General features: G+C 38.5%; 4 protein-coding genes and 1 pseudogene across 4 annotated transcripts; 4 read left to right on the forward strand and 1 right to left on the reverse strand.

Moving 5' to 3' along the window:
- Positions 1 to 8399: 8399 nt before the first annotated feature.
- On the forward strand, positions 8400 to 9694 carry LOC108073703 (uncharacterized; the record flags this gene model as incomplete). The annotated part of the gene is made up of 4 exons (XM_070286262.1): positions 8400 to 8408; positions 9049 to 9204; positions 9260 to 9430; positions 9491 to 9694. Coding segments are annotated over 4 exons (492 nt in total), but the record flags the coding sequence as incomplete, so codon positions are not given.
- Positions 9695 to 10175: 481 nt separating this feature from the next.
- On the forward strand, positions 10176 to 12239 carry LOC108073660 (uncharacterized). Its single transcript, XM_041774474.1, has 5 exons — positions 10176 to 10229; positions 10283 to 10438; positions 11642 to 11797; positions 11861 to 12028; positions 12084 to 12239. The coding sequence occupies exons 1-5, from the start codon at positions 10176 to 10178 to the stop codon at positions 12237 to 12239; spliced, it is 690 nt and encodes a 229-aa protein (XP_041630408.1).
- A 229-nt stretch (positions 12240 to 12468) lies between these two features.
- On the forward strand, positions 12469 to 13188 carry LOC108073659 (uncharacterized; annotated as a pseudogene).
- A 122-nt stretch (positions 13189 to 13310) lies between these two features.
- On the forward strand, positions 13311 to 14024 carry LOC108073658 (uncharacterized). Its single transcript, XM_017165385.1, has 4 exons — positions 13311 to 13346; positions 13438 to 13593; positions 13651 to 13818; positions 13869 to 14024. The coding sequence occupies exons 1-4, from the start codon at positions 13311 to 13313 to the stop codon at positions 14022 to 14024; spliced, it is 516 nt and encodes a 171-aa protein (XP_017020874.1).
- Positions 14025 to 14262: 238 nt separating this feature from the next.
- Positions 14263 to 21597, reverse strand: Cyp4c3 (Cytochrome P450 4c3). Its single transcript, XM_017165388.3, has 8 exons — positions 21241 to 21597; positions 17602 to 17717; positions 17421 to 17537; positions 17043 to 17202; positions 16882 to 16951; positions 15022 to 15313; positions 14682 to 14961; positions 14263 to 14621 (listed from the first exon to the last, which is right to left on the reverse strand). The coding sequence occupies exons 1-8, from the start codon at positions 21473 to 21475 to the stop codon at positions 14281 to 14283; spliced, it is 1611 nt and encodes a 536-aa protein (XP_017020877.1). The 5' UTR covers positions 21476 to 21597; the 3' UTR covers positions 14263 to 14280.
- Positions 21598 to 22310: the final 713 nt, after the last annotated feature.

A 22310-nucleotide genomic window follows, 5' to 3' on the forward strand; every position in this document is an offset into this window, starting at 1 on the left:
ACACAGACTCAGGACACACCATACCCACTCCCTTCACATCCTGCCACCCCCATCCATAGCACAGCCATGGCCACGTAGCCAGCGACACTCTGGTCGCATATCGATTTAAATTAATTTCTGTTAGAGGATGCTCAAGCGAAAATCCTCCATTACCGTAAAGTACTTGTAACCAAGTCGCAGACACACGGCAGAAAAAAGAGCCAGGAGAAAGGGAAATGGGTAGTGGGAAATGGGAGCTGGGAGCTGGGAGGAAAAACCAGGAATGAGGAAAATGAGCAGGGGATGGGAAAAAACAAATTAAGCGACACACATCGACGCACCAAAGGAGCAGCATAATTTCGGGACCTGCGGAAATATGATGACATCTGTGCCGAGTCCTGGGCACAAGTTACATCGATTGCTGGCCAATTTATGCACGGCACGTGGAAAAAGGAGCGGAAAAGCGAAGGGAGTGAAAAACTCACGCACTACGCTCTGCGAAATTCCCTGCCCCCCGCGCTTATCTCCAGCCACTAGGCGCTGCAGCTGGGAAACTCGCCGATTACTCGCTCCCTTTTCATTGGTTTATTTTACTCAACACTCGTTGCTTGCCGGCCACACCTTCCGTTGGTGTCTTATGGCTCCGAGGGGCGGGTCCTCGCGATTACATGCGCACAGGTCGTATACGCATTTCCCCAGGACAAGAGACAAGAGAAGAGAGAGAGAGCGAGAGAGCGTGCAAGGACTACTACCCCTGTGGACTGTTGCACTTCCGCAATTTTGGGACTATTTTTGGGACTTCTTTGGCGTTGGGAAAAACAGCTGTTCGGGCTGGTAATTACCTCTCAGTCTTATAGATGCTCAAGGGGGCGAAGTCTGAGGGCAAGGAGATGGAAATTGGATGCCAGAGATAAGAAGCTAGACATAATCAATTAAGGATATGTCTACTTGGGCAGACATTAATCGGAAAATTGTATAAATATTATGATGGTGGGAAACTGACAGTTTTATTATAATACCATTATAATACCATAATTATAATTGTACAAATATTATTTTGGAAATAGGTACATTAAATTTTCATTCATTATTAAAGACATATTTTATATGGACTTATATATTATATAAATATATGTTTGGGATATAAAAATTTTAATGTTTCTAATGACAAATTGTTTAATTGTAGAAATGGGATAATTTTGTATATGGTTCAATATATGCTTTAATTTTCTTATTTTCCTGAAAGAGTCCCAAACATTTTCAATACTTTTTCCTTGATTATTACCTCTAAAATGCTCACAACATATTTTCTAAATCTTCAAAGTCTACTAACCCCATTTCCTTAGACTGCATTTAGTTTGTTTTACTCATTTTGCATTGCTCAACCTTCCGGCGGAATAACTTCAAAGCATTGGGATCCTCTGCAATGGAGCCACCCACCTAGGAGCCACCCAACCACCCCTCCTTCCACCTCAAAACAAATCAAATATGGTGGCTCTTTGAACTTGCCGCTTGAAAAGGGCCGACGACAAATGATCTCGGCCGCGGCGGAATCGAAGTTATCGCGTGCTATTACCCAGGTTATCGATACCCCGCCGATGACGCAGTTTCCGTGTACACATAATTAATTAATAAATCAAAGCGGCAACAAAAGCAACAGTTGCCACATCATCAGCAGTAGCCGCAACAGAGGCTGAAGAATTCTTATCACCTGGTTTTCTTTTTTTTTTTTTGTTTTTCTGTTGTGGCAAAGAGCAGAAGAACGGCCGGGGCCAAGGTAATCCATCAATTTTTTTTTTTGGGAAACGAGCGAAAAAAAGGAACGAAACGAACGAGCGAGAAAAACTAACAAAGCAAATGCAGAAGGCACATCACAGACACCGCCGCCCATGTCGAAAAGTTTGATTTTTGGCTTTTTATGCGCACGGATTAAAATGGGGATTACAATATCAAAATGTTTGCTTATGATTTATGGCACCCGAAAGACAGCAGCAGCCGCCGAGGGAGTGGGCGGTGGGTGGTGGGTGGCAGAGGGAGGTAGGTGGTGTGGTTGATAAGTGGGAGTGGCTGACAGCGGGAGTGAGAGTGGGAGTAGCAGTCGGCTGACTGCGCCACAAATACGCACCCATTGACATCGCACGATGCGACAGTGGTGGCAGTGGTATCGACGATCACCAGTCACTACACTGAAATTATGAAATAAAGTTGGAAAATATGATTAAGAATAACATTAACGAGTGTCCTGATTATTGAAAATATTAGGTATTGCCCACTTTTCAACGGTTTTGAATGGAAAATTTTTTAAATATGAGTTAAACATCAATTAAATGTTAAAGTCCTCATTATTTTTGAACCTTTAAGCAGGTTCTAAGTTTATAAGGGTTCCTCTATTATTTAAATCAAATTTCTTACGTTTTCCCAGATTCTAAAGGTAAAGAAATATGTATTAATAAAACAGATACCTCTATAAAATCTACTTACATAATTTTAAACATTTTATAATTAGTTTTCAAACCAAATCTGATTTTTTAAGTGACTTTCCTTAGCTTTTTAATATACATTTAATATCATACAAAATTATTTCAAAAACATCTTCAAAATCCTTATTTTTCCAAGTGCTCTCCAACCCCGTCGAGTCATTTTCCTTGGCCATAGCCACAACCATATGTCCGATTCATCGCCCCAGTGAACGTAGGGGAACGTGAGAATTATTAGACTGCTTAGTCCAGTGGTTCAACTGCGTAAGCCCCGCGGATCAAAACGCGGCTTCCCCCGACGAAGTTCCGACGTTGATGTAGCGGGCGGTAAGAATGTGTGATTACAGATTTATCCATCGCACTCGGAAGGTATTTACCATATTCCGTGTATTCCATATTCCATATTTTGGACAGGCAGGTGCTGCCTCTACCCGGCATTCTCACGGCGGCTTCTTGGGGCTCTCCACGATTTTGTATGTGTGTGTATGTGCTCAAGGATTAAGAGATGATGTCTTGGGCTAACTACTGCATTTGCTGGAGTTAGTTTTGAGCAGGAAATGGGGGTGATATCCCACGATTTCGAACCCACCTCAATGTGCTGTTGTGCTGTTGTCGCCAGTGCGGATCAGCTGTTGCTTCGAATTCCGGGTTATCTTTGTTTACGTAGTATTTATACGGCTTTTGAGGTGATAATCCTCACTGAAAATAGATTTTGAAAGGTTCTCAGGACGCCAATGACCGACAGACCTTGACCTATACAAAGGTGTGAAGTGCGAGGGCGAATCCAAAATTGTTCTCACAGGATTATTTTTCAAGTATATCTTAATCTATAATAAATATTTTTTGAAAGCAATGATTTAAGTAAATAAATCTAAATTAATTCTTACACTTTAAAATCGATTTTATTGGTTGTATTTCTATAATACAAGAAGATCGTAATAGTCTTATGTTAAGATTTCTTGATTATAAGATCTATGAAAGCTTTAAAATATTTACCAAATTTATTGCATAATCGTTCTAATTATTTTGTATATAAATTCTTGTTCGAAGTTCGATTAAACATAAATTCTTTTTGAAGTAGACTCTGTTTAAGTTTTCTTTATGGCTCATCTCCGAATCCCAGCTAAGAATACTAAAATTTTTAGCATTTTACTTCTGCAAATAAAAATTATTTTGTGTAGGGCTTCCTTTCAGATAAGATCCCTCTGTTCGGTGACTGATTTACAAGAGACTTGCCCCGAAGCCCCAACGCCACAATGCAAATAAGCTCCACTTCCAACCGATTTCTGCGAGGGACTGGGATTCCAGTCCGCGAGACTTTGACATTTGAATACGCGCCAGCGTTTTGTTATTTTTATATTTTCAAATTAAAAAAGCAAGGCTCTTTTACCGCCAAAGGGTGGCTGGGCATTGGGGAAGGTGTTCAGGGGGTTGTCTTCTCTTCGGGGTGACAAAATCGCAGCGTTTTCGTACTTTGCCGGGGGTTCATCATCATCATTGCTGGCTGCTGCGCGTGAGAAATCCTTGACACGCGCGAACGCTTTCAAAATGCAAAAATAAATAATTTCAATTTAAATTCCTTGTTATTTTATTTTTGTTTTCTTTTTTCGTACTTTATTTTCTTTAGAATGTGTGGAGGTATGAGGTGTTTTTTTGGAGGGGAGGAGGTGCAATTGTAGATAGAAGTAAAACATAAGTTTTCTCTTTGTTCCCGTTTTGATTTCATTCACTTGCTAAGGGTGAGAGTGGTTTAACTTCATCCCCTCGTCATAACATTCATAATTTTAGGTTGACGAAATTAATTAGATTTCCCAAGGGTAGAGCAGGGAGTTTAATCTAAAAGTAGAACCATAATTACAAAAGGAACTTGATTTTAATTGGGAGTTTATATTTAAATTTACCTATTTAAATTTGATTTAAGTATTAATTTTATTGTATTTTTACTTACTTTAAGCAACCTTTAAAAATAAATTGTTCCACTTGAAACCTCTTGCCTTTTTTGCACCTTCGTCTGTCTTTAATTTCGCAATTAAATGCTTAACTTTTATGGTTCGCGGTAAGCCAACTACCGAACCGGCGGCTACTGTATGCTGGCCACAGAAATGTGCACTCTTTATGGTGCATTCCGAATTGTTTATTGTTTTTTTGCCATTTGTTTTCTGTTCCTTGTTTTCTGCGCTCTGTTTATTGTGCGTTGTCCGTGAATGGCCTATTCCTATCGCTTTCGCAGCCCCAAAAGTGGGTGGCTATCAGTAACTGGCTGCGGCTAAGCCAGCTTGTCAATTTTGTATAAAATTTATTATTTTATTTGCGTCAGGTTTTCGTTTTTGTTTTGCCCCAGCCACTGCCACTTTTCAGACACTCTGCCTGCTGCGAAAATTATTTACATTTTGCCGATTGCGCCAGTTTTTGCATTGCCATTGCTGGGAGGTTGGCCTGTCGTAAAGCGAACTGTTTGCCCTCGCCCGAGTACTCCAAAGCGTACGAGTGTACATCTATATATGTATATCTTTACACATAGCGCTCTGGAGAGGGCTATAAAACTTGCATGGCACTGCAACAGCCGCAGTAACAGCCAGAAATGTTTGCTCAATTTACGATCACAGCGGCTGACGGAGGTGCCAACTGTTGCATGTGGCCCCAAAGTGGCCAGGGTCATTGGATTTCCGATCCGAAGATCGAACATAATCTCCCCCGTGGTTTGAAACCATTTAGGCGGGAATACTAATCGAATTTGGCAGCTGATTGTCCGCCGGCTGACCAGTTGACTCACAGTCATATGATGATGATGTCCCATGGCGATGACAGCCGCCGGACACTTTGTTGACAGGTCTAGCTAAAAAGAAATATAAGAGTACAACAAAAATCACAAAAAAGAAATATATTTGTATAAGCAAAAGATAGAGAGAAGAAGCGGGGTCTTGAGGGGCATGCCCAGGGAACCCAACTTGACAACGCTGCGTATGAGTAATGCAAAGCGAACCATGAACCAAATTCCAAATGGCTGGCTAAAATTCAACTCAACGGCAAATGAAGCAACAAAATTCAGCAGCAGCAGCCGCAGATTAAGAACCTTTTAAGGGGATTAATGATTTTAATTTTTTCCGTGCATTCTGTTTGCCTCGCTTCCGTTTTTCTGCCAGCAGACTTTCAACAGGGCGTATATACTTGCTGATTGACTTTGGCCGGGGGGTTGGAAAATGGTACAAAATATGTATCAATAAGGTAAAGAGGAATAAATTAATAAGCTAGAAACATTTGGCACTAGGAAAGGAATATGCTGATTATTATAATTAATATGTAAACAAAAGAATATGTAATAAATATGAGAAAACAAATATTTCCATAAAGTTTTATTATGCTCAAACATATTACAGTGACTTACTATCAATTTTAAGATCATTAATAACCTATTTAAATTATTTAATGGTATTTAAAATGTGATTTAAAATTGCAATTCTTTTTAGTAAACTTTTTTTCTATTAAAACTCTTTAGAGTATTTCCCATTCGATAATCGGCGTGCCAACAGATTTCTTTCATTTTTTCTGGCACTCTGTGGACTGCTCTAGGTCCCCCTTGCTGGCACATTTGTTTGCTTTGCCATTGCCGTTGCCACTGCCGTTTGGCCTGGCTAAATGGCCATGCCCGGCAAGGACATGCATGCCGCTCGCTTTCGTTGGCAACACGGCCACTTCCGTTTCCGCCCCGTCCTCTCCTTTGTCACCGGATTTTCGGTTTGTTTGTTGCGCGCATTAAGCTAATTATGGCCAAATAAAGTGAGACGAAACGAAGCGCGCGCTCCGAGCAAATAAGAGAGTCTGCCGGAGAGGCTGTTTCCTCTAACCAGGATCCTATGTCCCGCACTTAACTTTCACTGCTCTCCGCAATCCCTCCCCCTCTTGGCTGCGGTCGGGGGTTTTTTGATTGTTTTTCAATTTTCTGCATTGTTAAACTTTTGCTTCCCATGTTGCGCTTTGTTTAATTTACCGCCTGCGGCACGTGACAAGTGCACCAGGCAGCGCCACCCGGCACGTGTCCTTGCCGAGCCGAGAATGGAGCAGGAGTTCCAGCTGCCGCCTTTGGCAAATATTTTGCTAGTGCCTCAACCAAATCAATTCTGTATGCTCGTCCAAATGGAATACGAATGAGAGTCAGATGGTGTCCTTGCACCACCAGTGACCACCAGCTACCAGCTTCCAGGACTCCTCCCCTTCCTGATGGTCACGTGTCGCAGCAGCAGCAGCAATCGCGCCTCTTTCGCTTTGTCTGCTAATCTATCACAAGCGCTGGCACCAAACCAAATTGAGTTTGTTTGGATATCATTTCCATTGACCAGGACACGGACTCGCAATCCGAGTGGAGGAGGAGCAGGAACCATACCCGGATGCTACCTGCCAGAGCCGTCTTTTGCCACTTGTGGCCTTTGCAGAAACTGTTTCTTTGTAGGCACTGGAAGAAAATAATAGTACCAAAATAAGAAAACATTGGGAAAGTAAATTGGAGGAATAAAACAATATGTAATAAGCAAGTAAGTGACTTTTTTAAGAGGTTTTTTTACCTCCTTTTCACATATAAACTAATGCATTAATCAATCTATAAATTATTATAAAATGTATTGTAATTTTACCCTTAAAAATATATATTTAAATATTTCAAACAGCTATCACATTTTATATTTCTTTATGGTTTACCTTACTCCCATGAACTTGCTTATTAATTAGTTATAAGACACCTTAGTTTTGTAAGATTAAAATGTATTTCGGAATATATATATCATTTAAGTTTTTCCCAGTGCTTTTGCCCTGGTTTTCCCACAATTTCCGGGCGCGTTGACGTCAATCAAATTAGACGCATCCCAGAACGTCCCAGCGCCGGCCAAAGTTCACACATCAAATTATGTCAGGGGTGAGTTTTCCCGCCTCCCCTGTACACCCCATCCTGCCTTTTGCCACCCCCTGGTAACGTCCTTGCTAACTTGCGATTTGCGTCTGTAAATGTTTTCCTAATCAGATTTGTGTGCTATCCGCCAGGGAGTGCAATTTGTTTTGATGTCGCACTCGCAATCCGTTTAAGTGACAACTGGGTATGGGTATTGGGTGTTGTTCGGGGAGTTTGCATAATTACTCGAGTGTTTGGATAGCAGAAGCAGCAGCAGCCTTTTGGCCGGAAAGTTCCCGGCCAGAGTTCCGTTCACATGACACCCATAACTCACTCAGTACTCACCTCTGGGCCGGCAATTGTGATCGATTGGTTTTAAAGTCTGGCCATAAACTAAAGCAAACAATAATCGCTGGCGTTGTAAATGTTTATGAAAGTGCAACTGCAGTTGCATCGCCAATCGATTTATTGCCGCGATTCGTAAGTGGGTGAGTTCCTATACCAGACACCGATAGGAATCGTCATGATTTCAGGGCCACTTTCAGCTCCTTTCCACATTTTTTTTTTCCAACCGGGAATTACTTTTTAAGCCCTTTTGCGTTCCGTGGATTTTTATTGATTTGCGAAAGATTTTGCCATTCTAATTGATTGTTTGCCATTCCGGCGGAATGGAGGCGAGTCGGCGTCGTAACTGCTTATCTATCTGGCCGCTATCGATCTAGCTATCTATATAGATAGTTAGATACATATCTAGTGGCGGCTGTTCCTGCTCCGATTCGAGTTATCTAACGCATAATATCCACTTGGATACACGGCCAATGGGACCGCAGCTCCTCCACCGGCCCATTTGTTTGCCGTCGCATTTATTTGTGCATTACAGACCGTAAGCACACTTAAGTTTCCTCTAAGCTCTGGCGCCGCTCCATTTTGCGAAAAGCAGAAAAAAAAAACATTGAAGAAAAATGTTGGAAAATATGAAAAAGGCTGAAAGAAAATACGTGCACTTGGATTCATATAAAAATAGTTGTAGAAAAAGAGCGCAGACGAATGGCGCCATTTGTTGATATCTGCTGGTGGGTCATTTTATTAAATCAAAAATTATTAAAAACACAAACTCAGTAGTAACCTAAATAAATCACCTGTTCACAGTGCACTTGAATACTAAACACTGACTCCAAAGTTACTCAACACACATTATGGTTGTAGCCCTGTGAAATCAATTGTTAACCAAAGTAGATGATGAGAGGATGATGGAACTAATTGTTTTGGCAAAGGTTCCATTCGGAAAAATTATATAATTAGTTTGGTTTTTTTTTTTTTTTTTTTTAATAATGTTTAGTATATAAGTTAGCAACGCAATCATATATATACTTAATTTAAATATTTAAACTCTATTTTTATTTTTGAATTTATGTTTTGTTGATTCTGTTGTGGAGTTTAATCGATAATGTTGTTTTAATAACCCCATATTATTGTTCGGTTTTTGTGATTTCAAAGCACAAACTTCATTTTTCGTTTCTATCCCTCACATTCAAGATGAGTTTAAAATTAGTGAAAGCTATTATTCTCCTTTGTTTGTTTCACGAAGTAAGATATATTATCCTTAAATTAGCAGGAGTTTTTATAATTTTAACTCCAATAGTAAAGCCTTAAAATAAGCAAAACTTCAACTACTTCTTTGGTTTAAAAAAATTTTTAACAAACTCATTTCAGATCATTGGCAAAGTGGAGTTTTCCAATCTTAAATGCACTTCCTGGGATCCCGAGTGGGTTGACTTCGAGTATTGCTATCTGAAAGCATATAATCGTACTTTCAGGTACCTTTCCCTGAAAGCTAAACTTTACAAATTACCCGTTAAGGAAATTAAGGTTGTATTTAAAACAAATCTATTCAATTCTTTGTTTTAAACTGTTATTTTTTCAGGTGAACTTTGCATTGTTGAAGCGATTTGGGGGCCTGAAGACAACTCTCTACAACATTACTATAGATGGTTGCAAATTTGTAAAGGATGAAACGAAAGCAAATCCAATCATAACATATCTCTACGGTTTCTACAGAGTTTACTCCAATATTAATCATACGTGTCCTTACGATGTGAGTTCGCTCAGAGGATCCCTTCTAAGAGCCTGCAAATGAAAACTTCTATATTTTCAGCATGATATTATTATGGAGAAAATCCCTGCCACCGTTTTCGACACACAATTCTCTGAGATTCTTCCATTCGCTCGTGGGGAATACCTCTTTAAGTCAAATTGGATTTATCAAAGCAACAACAAGGCCTCCGTTCATGTATATCTTTCATATACCTAAAAAGCTGAACAATTGAAAATTGTTCTTAAATTTCCAAGTATGAATTTACTTGAATAAATAATACCAATAAATTAAAAATTAGGATTAAGAAAGTCTTTAATTTTTATATTCCTATTGTAACTACCAGAGAGGTAAGTTCTAAATATTTTAAGACCATATATCAAGTGATATCGAATATTGCTTTAAATGTAAAAACCTTTAGGTGACCTTTATGAGTTAATTAGCTGAAATATTCAAAAACTACGATAAGTACCAGTTTTTAAATGGGGAATTATATATTAACCAGACCGTAAACGATAGAACTTACAAATTGGCAAACGCAAATCAAACAAACCATTGGAACGTAAAGCATTTAAAACATTTAATTGTCAATTATACATAAATAAAGTAATTCCGCTGCAAAAAGTCAGATCTGTGGAACAAATTTTGGATATTTAGAATCACTCCCAATCGAATAGCAAGTCAGTAAAGTCAATTATTAAAAGTTCGAAACCTTTGAGTTGTATACGAGTTTTATATATAACTTAGAATGGACTTCAAGTACATTATTTTCCTTATTATGGTGCTCTATTCAGTCAAAGAAGTAAGAATATATTTATAAATAAACATTTTTCCAATAACCAACCATATTTTTAGATAAAATCCAAGTTCGAATTTACAAACATCAAGTGCACATCTTTGGACAAGGAATTTGACGACTTTGAATACTGCCGCATCAAGTCGGTCAATCGCTCCTTCAAGTACATTTCCCTTAAAGTGAAAATGTACAAGATCCCTGTTCACAATGTTAAAGTATAAACTTGTACACCAAAAGCAAAAGTTTATAGCTTAATGCTTAAATATTCTAGGTAAATTATGCATTGCTCAAGAGGTTCAATGGCTACAAGCCTTTTCTGTACAACATCAGTGTGGATGCCTGTAAAGTTCTAAGGAATCCCAAGTCAAACCCAATATTTGTATTCTTTCACGGTCTTTTTCGCAGTTATTCCAATATGAATCACACGTGTCCTTACAATGTAAGTAGAATTATTAATTATTAAATATACTTAAACTAATTCAAATTGTCTTCACCTCCACAGGAAGATCTCATTGTGGACAAGCTATCAGCAGAGTTTATTAACAAGCAATTCACAAGGGTTTTGCCGTTTCCGCTAGGAGATTACCTATTTAGCTCGAACTGGATAGTAGATGATGTTAACCGTGCAGAGGTGAACGTCTATGGAACTTTGTCATAAAGTACCTTTACGGAGAAGAATATACCAAGATCTATAATAAATCTATAATAATAATAAAAAATGTTTTCCATCATGACTCATCAACCAATTTGCTGTAAAGGGATACTAAAATTCGAAAAATATTTAAAAATATAGTTTTGGGAATATCCCCAAAATGAAATTTAAGAGTCATTTAACTGAAACTTTTTAAACTAAAAATCTGAATAGGCATATAAATTATACGAGTCATTAAACATTATCATTTAACAAAAAAGAAGTTTATTTTGGCCTCAAAATCACACACAGAGTCAGTTGTTATTACAATAATCAAAAATAATATATTATTATAGTAGTACACTAAAAATTTTAAGACTTAGGAATATTTTGTGTTTACGTGCTTTTTCGTTTAAAATCCATGAGGTTCGAATTGAAACTAAGGAAGTGGTTCGTTATTATTATAATTCTTATTTTTTCATTTTTATACGCAAAGTAATAATTGAAATCTAAATTATATATAATGTGAAAATAATGATTTATTTCTGAATTAGCAAAAATATATTCAACAAAGCAATTAAGCAAATTTAGTTATATAAAAATCTTTGGGTCCAAAAAGCTTTTTTTAAATAAAGATTATTGAAAAATTAACCTTTCACCGTGACAGTAACAATGTGTTCGCGGCGTATTCTTTTTGTTGAACTTTTGATTGTTTTATATAACTTTAAACAGGTATGTCCATTGCATACCTTAACAAATATATTAAATTTAAGGCAATTTTTTCAAGATCTTAGCGGCAGTGGAGTTCACCAATGTCAAATGCACTTCGTTAGACCCAAAATTCGCCGACTTTGAGTACTGCATAATGAAGTCGGTGAATCGCAGCTATAAATACATCTCCGCAAAAGTAAAGCTGTTCAAAAAGCCCATTACCAAGGTCAAAGTGTGTAATCTAACGATATTTACATGAGAATTTTCTTACATATAGTAATTGCGGTTTTGCCAGGTTAATGTTGAATTGATGAAGCGATACAGCGGCTACAAACCCTTTCTCTACAATGTCACTGTGGATGCCTGCCGATTTCTAAAGAACCCAGGATCAAACCCCATCGCAGGCTACTTGTATGGATTCTTCAGGGATCACTCGAATATGAATCACACCTGCCCTTTCGATGTATGTTCAATATAAGGAAACGGGTATATTAAGTAATATATCTTATCATTTTCAGCACGATCTGATACTTGAGAAACTCACCATCAACTTTGTCAATCAGCATGTTACAAATGTCTTGCCCTTCCCCACCGGCGATTACCTCTTTCAATCCAACTGGTTGGCCTATGATATTAACCGGGCCAAGTTCAGCGTATATTGGACCATTTCTTAATCGCAATTTATATTTATTTATTTAGTAGTAATAATTTCTAGTAACAATTTTCATAATGAGCCGCCCCAAAGGTATCTAAACTATGCCTAATGAGCAGTAAACTTACCGCTTAATCGATTTAAATTTGGAATATTTAATAATATTATATATAAATACCTCTGTTTTGGACAAACAAAGTTATAAAGGTTTCGGTCTGCCACCAAATTGTTTTTGAATATTTCTGCTTAGTATGTGGTCGCGAGGTTTTCGTCTCTTTGAACTTATTGTTCTTTTATATTCAATAAAACAAGTAAATCCTTATCCCATAAATATAAATTACATAAACATTTATTGCATTAAAATTCAAATTTCAGATAACTTCTTCCGTGGAGTTCACCAATGTGAAATGCAAGTCCTTGGACCCAGATTTCGACGCCTTTGAATATTGCTTCTTGAAGTCCGTGAATCGTACCTATAAATACCTTTCCTTAAAAGTGAAACTATTTCAGACGCCCGTTACGAAAGGTAAAGTAAGTAATCAATCCATACAAAAATGTATTAGTATTTCTGTTTAAGAAACCACTAAAATTATAGGTCAATGTTGAATTAATGAAGCGATTCAGCGGATATAAGCCCTTTCTCTACAACGTCACTGTGGACGGCTGTCGCTTTTTGAAAAACTCAACCTCAAATCCAATTGCAGTGTACCTGCATGGTTTTTTTAAGGATTACTCCAACCTGAATCATACTTGTCCTTATGCTGTGAGTAAAGGTTGCAGAGGTCATAACTTTTAAATATGTTACCACATCCTGTAATTTGCAGAATGATATAATAATTGACAAGCTGCCCATTAGCTTTGTATTTTAGCTTGTATTGCCCTTCCCCCCCGGCGATTACCTATTCCAAAGCAATTGGATTGCCTATGATATTAATCGGGCTAATGTAAAAGTATACTTCACACTTTCGTGAGTATATTACTCATTTGGGCCGAAATATCTAATTTATATTTAATGAATACAGAGATTTGTGCTGAGTTTGAATGAAAATATATAAAAAAATATGCCCTGGCTTCAATTTCATTTCCCATCAGCATGTCATTCAGGTGTTTTCGTTTAGTTGAACTTGCCGTTCTCCTATATTCAATAAAACAAGAATAAATAATTATTATAAATTGTAAAAAAATGGAAAAAAATCTGAAGAATTTAAACTTATATTTAGATAGCATCTACAGTGGAGTTTACCAATGTCAAGTGCACTTCTCTGGACCCTAAATTCGTGGAGTTTGAATATTGCTATCTGAAATCAGTTAATCGAAGCTACAAGTATCTTTCCCTGAAGACAAAGATGTTTTTATTACCCATTCCCAAGCCGAATGTTAGTGTGTAAGTTCATGCAGTAAATTATCTCAGAACTCATTCATTGTCTTTCCAGGTTAATATTGAATTTCTAAAGCGATTCAGTGGCTACAAACCCTTTCTCTACAACATTACCGTGGACGTCTGTCGATTCATGAAGAATCCCAAATCAAATCCAATTGCAGCTTATTTTCATGGTTTTTTTAAGAATCACTCGAACATGAATCACACCTGTCCCTATAATGTGAGCATTAAGTAATCTTAGTTTTCAAAATTTACTTAATTTATTTGCAGCACGATATTATCATTGACCGACTATCTATCAGCTTTATGAATCAGCATCTAACAGAAGTTTTGCCCTTTCCCATCGGAGATTACCTCTTTCAATCTAACTGGATAGCCGATGGGATTAATCGCGCGAATGTAAATGTATATTTTACACTTTCTTAAAAGTTTCAACTGAAAATGAAGATACTTTCAGCTTAACGAATACATTTTTGTACTTGATTAAAGCCTAGGGTTATAAAAATCACAAATGTTTTTAACAATTTATCAATATATTGAGGTTTATGCTTAGCCTATCAAGTATTGCATCGGTTACAAAGTTTAACATAAACTAATCTCTACTTTATTCCTATTTATTTACACTGCTTTTACACTTTGGATGGGATCGAATGGGAGAGTCCCGTTCTCTGGAGGCTCAGCCTCAATCACGGGGCGTGATCTTCACCCGCAGACCGTCCTTGGGCCGCAGGATGAGCTCGCCAAGCAGAGTAAGATCCTCTCTCCTGTCCACCGCCTCAATTTTGTATTTACGCAGCACCGTCGAAATCACGGCCTTCTCCTCCAGAATGGCAAACTTCTGGCCAATGCAGTTACGAGGTCCGGCACTGAAGGGGATGTAGGCGAAGGGATGGCGTCCGGCACAGTTTTCGGGCAGGAAGTTGTCGGGATTGAACTGCTCCGGCTTGGGGAAGACACGCGGGTTGCGATGCAGGGCGTAGGTCATGATGATTGCCTGCGTGCCGGCGGGCACCACTTTTCCACCTGGATAACAAATCATAATGTTATTTATGTTTCTAATGTGTTTTTAACTCTCAAACTCACCGATATTCACATCCTCGCCCACCATTCTGGCCATCATGGGTACACTGGGGAAGAGGCGCAGCGAATCCTTGATGCAGCATTCCAGGTAACGCATATCCAACAGGTTCTTCATCGTGGCAGGAGTCTCCTTATCGTCGCCAAAGATGGAGTCCAACTCCTCCACTACTCGCTCCTGATACTCGGGATGGCATCCCAGCAGGAAAAGGGTCCAGGAGATGGCTGCCGAGGTAGTGTCATGGCCCTCGAACATGAATGTGTCCACTTCTTCGCGGATATCCTCCTGTAAATTAAGAACATTTTTATGAAATTTACAAATATTATAATTGATCAAAAATCTTACGTTGGACAGCACTGTTCCTTCTTTGGAGGCATCGATCAGGAGATCAAGGAAAGCCAGACGCTTCTTCTTTCCCACATCATCATAGGCATCGGCAGACTGATTATTATTGTTGTTATTATTGTTCTCCTGGAGAATGGCCAACTCGGCCTTACGTTCCCGGATCACCATGTTGGAGAATCCATGCAGAGTGTTAATGAAGCTCTGGTGCAGCTTGTAGTCCGCGGTCATACGGAAGATGAGGTCGCTCTGGAGCCAGATCTTGGACTGGCGGCTCTGAACAATGGAGCCAATGCTACAAAGGGAGGGAAGATGTTATTAAGTATAGATAAATATATGAAATTCTTAGCTTAAGAAACATATAAATTCCGTATCTCTTCCCAAAGATATTATTTGTATTTCCCCAACCTATTTGCTGCCTCTTCAAAGTTATTAACAAGAAAGAGGAGGGGGAAATAGGAAAGTGTTGCGTTAAATTGAAAGTTAGTCAAGTGTTCAATGGGTGAATTCCATGAGGCGTGGCTGTGGAGTAGAAGTGGAAATGTAAGTGGAAATGGGTGTGGAAGTGGGAGGCTGTCTGTTATCAGCTTCGGAGCACTTCAAGCATCCCATTGACATCTTAATCTCGCATATTTTGCGCTCGGTTGCATTCTACATCCGCCACCTCCAATGGGGTTGGGTGGATGGAATTCAGTATTCCGGGAGGTGGAAGGACATGTGTAGCTGTATCTAAAGGGTGTCTCATTCCCTGACAGCTGTCCTGACAGCTCTCACGATATTAAACTGCTGCCACAGTGCTGATAACTCTTCCGAGCCATTGATGTTATTATTCCCAGCGGTAGTCGGGCTTAGTGATATAATTTATTAATGCAGACAGATAGAGAATGATATTTGTTATTGATTAAAATATTAAGGAACATGTAACAATATACGAAATGTTGGAATTATTATTATTAAATCTTAGATTTTAATCTTTTAGGTAACTTTATTTTTATCTATTAGTAAAGTTACGCCTTTTAGCTAGGCTATGGAAAATAGTTTATAGCATTGCATTTGTTTATAATAATTAATTGCATACTTTACAGCTTACCTAAAATAAGGTGCTATAAATTGTTGATATATACAACTTTAGGATTGATACAAATTAACATTTTTTAAGTTTTTTTTTAAAGTTAATAGTGAATGAAGATAAGAACTTCGAGCGTGTTAAAAAATCCCTTAACATAACTAATTCTTATATTTCTTTGGATTTATTTTAATAGAAAATTAATTAAATGTAAGTCCTAATTCTTGAATTCCAAATTAAACAATTTAATACAAAATGTATTTATAGTTTAGTTTTACAAGTTTTCATTTAACTAACAATTTTGCCTCATTTCATTCAATAGCATTATTAAAACGAATTAATCCATTTGTCTGTCACGAAATCTATTACGACTGGGTAACCAGTATTCCAACGCTGGCCTTTGACTATAATTGAAACTATAATCGAACAAATCGAACGCACATATCAATAGTCTATATAAGATACAAAGGAAATGACTTCAAATGGCTCATAACAATTTTCGGCAATTTCAATCACAAAACAATATTTCTTCAAGTCTTTCTTTGGCTCATTTTATGACTATAATTTAAGTTATTTTATCCGCAAATTGTTTATACTTTGCGGCACTCTACAAAAGATGTTAAAACCCACTGCTCCAAATAATTATAAGCTATTTTTGAATAATATTTTTTGAGAAAAACAACACAATCAGAGTGAAATTTGCTAGTATGAGAGAAAGTACATTTCTTTTCGATTTCTTAAGAAAATAATTTGTTTAAAACAAGCAAAATGATATCTAGTTATTGTTAAAATCTTACCCATAGACCGCCTTCACATACTCCGATTCGCTGTTGCTCTGGGCATAAATTCTACGACCCATGGCGGTTTCTAAGCAAATAAATGACATAGACAATTAGTACAAAAAATATTGTGACGACGGAGCTGGAGATGGAAATGCATCCGCGACATTGACACTCACCACAGACAATGTCCAGGGTGCAGAGCGTGACGTAGGGGAACAGGTTGAACGCCTCGCTGCCCACCTCGACGGCCAGTTTTCTGGCCAAGACGGCGCTCTGCTCGTTGAACACATCAATAAAGTCGTCCAAGATTTTGAAGTGGAAGGCGGGCGTGAGGATCTGTCAATGGAATAATGGAAATAAATAAATATGGGGATATTATAGTTGAGACTCCTTAACTAATTGGTTTAATTTTTGTTAAATATTATAACATATTCATGGGAAACCCCTATCTCTCATCATTGATTTATACTATAGCCATATAATATTTTGAAATAAAAAAACCCCTAACATTTTAATTAACTACTTTTTATGGTTTATTTGTTGGTAAATCCTACCTTTCTGCGGGAGTGCCACTTGCGATCGGTGCTGGTCAGGAGTCCTTCGCCCAGCCAGGGATGCAGATAGTCGTAGTCGTGACTCTTGTTCACAAACTTCTGGCTGTTCAGTATAGGCTGAAAAATATTTACAAATTATTATTCATTTATTTAGAATATTTTTTAGTTTAAGTAAACTTACCTCCACCGTCTCGGGCTCGAAGAGGAGTACCCGCGGTGCAGTTCCTTGCCAAACACGATTGATTCCAATTCGCGTGCCCCACAATTTCTGCATGCCGATGACGCGATTGAAGAGCTCTGCAAAAATAATAGGAGTTTGGTCAAAAAACCAGTTTGATTCGTTAACTTGAACTCTTTTGGGTGGGAGAATGATTTACGTCATCAATTATCTAGTGGATTTTGTTGTATTTAATATTAAAATTAAATACGTTTATAGATATTAAAAACAATTAATTAATCTTAATGGTATTTTATTTATTGTAATATAGATTCAATTGTAAAATGTAAATATTACGTCAAATAATTAAAAATATTGATTAATAATATTAAAGATTTTAATAGAGTGTAGTAACCTTTAGAAAATAATTCCAAATTTAAATTTAATATTACTTTTTTCAAATTACAAAACAATTTCACTTTCTCTGTGACGACTTTTAACGTAATTAAGTAATTTGTAAGCACCCCTCCCCCTTGTTGCCGCCCGATCAAGGTCGCTTCAATTACTTTCTTTATGACCCAGTTAACAAGCCGGGGCTTTTCTCACCTCGAAAAGCCCAACCAAAAGGCAACATGACTGGAGGCACGTTACTCATGGCTACAACCAGGTAAACATCTCACGGGTGTCCAAGTTTATGTGTCGCAGCCCATATGTGTTGCATTAATTAAAAAAAAAAAGATGAAACACAACCATGCGTGGCCATTCAGCGATCTCTAATAATGATTTTATGTAACCCCGCCGCCCGAAAACCAAACTGGCTGCTGATGACGCCGCCTCAAATTTCGCGACCATTTCTCAGCTGCTCAGACGCTCAGGTGGGGCAGGTGAGTGGGGCTCTTGGCTGGGACTCGGACTTGGACTCGGACTCAGTCTTGGACCGCTCTTCGTCGGAAGTTTGCCAAAACAAAGCACTTTTCATGCAATCTCTTTGCCGGTCCACGGCTCCCTTCATTATCATTTTGATTTTGATTTTGCTGCCGTGTTTTTGGAGGTTGTATGCCTGTAGTTACCTGTCACCGGTGATGAAAATTATCCAAATAGTTGTGCGTATGTTGGGTACAAGACCCATGTAATTGTCTTTATAATTTATGGTTTCCCTAGGTTTCAGACCTCTAAGCAAGGTAAATACATCAAAAAAACACTTCAAGTACTACCTAACCCTTTTTGGTAACAATGTTTATTATTTCTAATACAGTAAAAATAAGATAAATTTGTTTTTTAAATTGTAATCCATTTTATTCCAAAAATAGATTGGAAGACTACTTTTTTATTAAACTACTGAACCCTTAGCTGAACATTTTCCATACAAAAACTGTGCCTGTATTTTGTCTGTAAAATTGCTTTGACAATTTGAAATAATTTGCTTGTGACACAATTTTCTGGCTGACATTGGCTGAGCATATTGAGAGACATTTTCGCTGTGATCGTTATACATCTTAGACAACCAAATCTAGTAGCTAACACCCACAGCTTAAACCCTCTATACGAACCCCAAAGCACTGGAAGCCCTGACCCCAGTTTTCCGAGCTCTAGAACTCCGAATCGGAAACCCGTTTGAGCCTTGGCCGCACTCTGCGCCATTCCACAGACCAAATGTTGCCAAGTTGCCTCTTCAGCAGCATGAATTACTCGAACTCGGGTCTTGGAAAAACATAATCAAGAACCGCTTGACCTTCAGCCGTTTACTGCAACATCATATTTCATTTTCATTTCCAACAAACGCCTCGTAATTGCGCAGACAGACAACAGCTTCGAGATTCGTTCTTAAATTAAATTATGAAAAAAACTAAAATAAAAAAAATATTAATAAAACCCCAGTGCCTTGCTAATCGGTCCATAAATTATATGCAAGCTGCTCGATTGCCTTGGCAGAAATATTCTTTTATTTAGCGAGCACTTGAGCCGGTCTTTTGATTATAGTGGCCTTCAAATGCTGCGGTAATTTCGGGTGGAGATGCCGCGAATTAGTATAACATTTCACTGCCCAATAAAACTGGTTTCCAAAGTTCTAGCCGAGTTACGAGTGTCATAAGAAGATTGTAAATCTTTTGAATAACAAACAAACGAAACCCCAACAAAAACCCCTATGTCCCATGTAAATGCTAATTGAGTGGAGATTTTTAATCGCCAAATACAGCGGTCTCTGCAGAGAACCCTCGAGATAAAGAGCTGCCAAAAACTTGATTTCGGCCCAACGATCTTTATGATCTAACGATCACGAAAAGGCAGACAAAGAACCGAGGAAAACGGAAACGAATCGAATCCAGTTGGGGTTTAGCACCACCTATCGAATGAGTAGCAATATTTCATACGTTTTATCAAATTAAAACCATTTCCTATACGCACGAACACACGACTTTGTGTCCGCTGCAGTGGCCGAGCTCTTGGCACCGAATTTGTATCTTGGAGATTGCGCTTCCGCATTTAAATTTATGTTAATTTGCTTTTGTCTCCGAACCTCGTTGGCTATCTATCGGAGATCGGTGGCTAACGGCCATCCGAGGGAGTTGCAAAACGCCGGACTCGAGGTATGCGAATTAATCAATCGATCGATTGGGGCTGAGAATCGCAAAGCCGGGACCAATTATGATGGATATTCTTCTCGCTCAGTGTCAAGATCAAGTCCGCTTTTATTGTTCGCTTTTGGACCTTTTTTCGGTGCCGCAGTCTGAGCCGCAGTCTGGGCCAAGTCTGTTCACTGTTTATGGCTATTTTTATCACTCTTCGAGTGCTTGTCGAGTGATTTATGAGCGGCTTCTGGCCGCCGCCGTTTCTCTACGGATCCTCATATTTGGTAATTGTTTCGAGATCGGCAAACAAATTCGTATAAATTGCGTGTGAAATGTGGTGTTTAAATGGTTTTTATTAGGTGAAAGTCCAAGAGGTCGAGCTTGTTTCGAGATCAAAGCGGTATAATGGGTGTTTTAAGGTTTATTTTACATTTACTTTTCTTAATTACCGCAGACAGCTTTTATTATGATACTATCTTAATAACTTCATCTTTGACTGGGGCAAGGGTTAATGTCTTTTTATGGAGTCTCAGTTCTTGAAATTTTCTCTAATTTTAAATTCATAAATTCATTAGAATCCATGCTCAATTGCCCGCCAACTTGTTCAGGTTTTGTTTGCCTCCGTTCGACGAGGTGGCTAGTCGCAAACAAATACGAAATTTGTTAATTAAATTATGTGTTTCACCGGAGCAGTAAACAAAAGGCAAAGGCAGTCAGCGAATGCATAAATCACCTGCTTATTGCAATCTCATTTCCAACTGGTTTTTGCATTTCAAAATGTTTTCCTAGGCGGTTCTATTAATCAATTAGCAGCTCACTTTTATGGGACCGCGAACTTGGCCACAAAAATATACCAATCTTCCGCAACGAAAGTGAAGTTTCCGAAAGTAAAGTTCATTAACACTGGGTAATCGGCTGGCTTTTCGATACCTCCGCTCATTACGAGCCCCGATCTCAGAAATTAGCACCTGCTCGACGACTGTTTGCCTTAGCAATCCGAGGTCCAGGGTCAATATCACTAACTGGAGCATCATCTCACACACTTTAGGCCAGAATTTGGGAGAACTGCGTCGCCACCGTGTTCTCAACTCACCGTCATGGTCCACATTCATCTCGATGGCATTGCCCAGGAAGGGCATGGCGGCCGGTCCAGGGATCTTTTCAATGTGCTTCACCAGACGGGCACGGCGCTTGTTGTAGACCACCAGGAATATCGCGATAGAGGCCACCAGGAACACCGTAATCGGGGAGTAACCCGAGATCACTTGGGCCGTTTTCGAGAGCAGAAGGCTCTCGGCCATCAGCGAGGTAAACACTTTCGAGGACATCTTTACAGAGTCTCTGTCTGTCTAACAACAGTTCACTTTCGATATAATATATAATTCGTATATCCTGATCGCACGGAGATCGAAACCGGACCCGGCAAACCCAAAACGATTCAAGCGCTGCGAACTCCAATAGACAACTAACCGAAAGCCCGAGATTGCACAAAAATTTAAAAAGAAGTGCTAAAAATTTCGGGCCAAGCGTTTCGGGTTTCGAGCTCTCGTCGCGAGCTCAGCTTTGTATCTGTATCTGTATCTGAACTCGACGCCGAATCCGCTTGTATAGGTGAGTATCTCGATCTCTATGCCGGCTGAGGTTGTGTTGGTCAGAGCGCTAGACACACATACGTTTGTTCAGCCACAAAGACCGAGTGCTAAACAACTGCCTTGCATTCGCATTGTTGCCTAGATGACTGGGCTTTTCGGCTGTTTATGGGACCTACATAGAGTGCAATCGAGAGATATGATTTCATATGTGACGTCTGTGTACCTTTTACTCTATTAAAGGGCTTAAAAACAGCAGAAACTATATTTTTGCCATTGCAAACTTCAATGTTTTTATCTTATTTTCAACAGGTTTCAATCGAAACCTATTAAGATTGAACTTGAACCAATTCTGGTTTGCTAGAATAAAATTATAAAAATATTGCAGACTCCAAAATGAGTTTTGTCTCTAAGCCAAATTTATTTGGATGGAAAGAGGAACATCATGCAGTTATATAATTGAAATTCAAACAAATACTTAACCAAATTTCCGTAAGCAAATGCTCATTTTAATTTATAACCGGATTTCTCAGGCACATGCAAAAGTATATTCAAAACATTTAAATCTTACACG

This window comes from Drosophila kikkawai, chromosome 3R (genome assembly GCF_030179895.1).
Source record: "Drosophila kikkawai strain 14028-0561.14 chromosome 3R, DkikHiC1v2, whole genome shotgun sequence".
In the NCBI taxonomy this organism is placed as follows: domain Eukaryota; kingdom Metazoa; phylum Arthropoda; class Insecta; order Diptera; family Drosophilidae; genus Drosophila; species Drosophila kikkawai.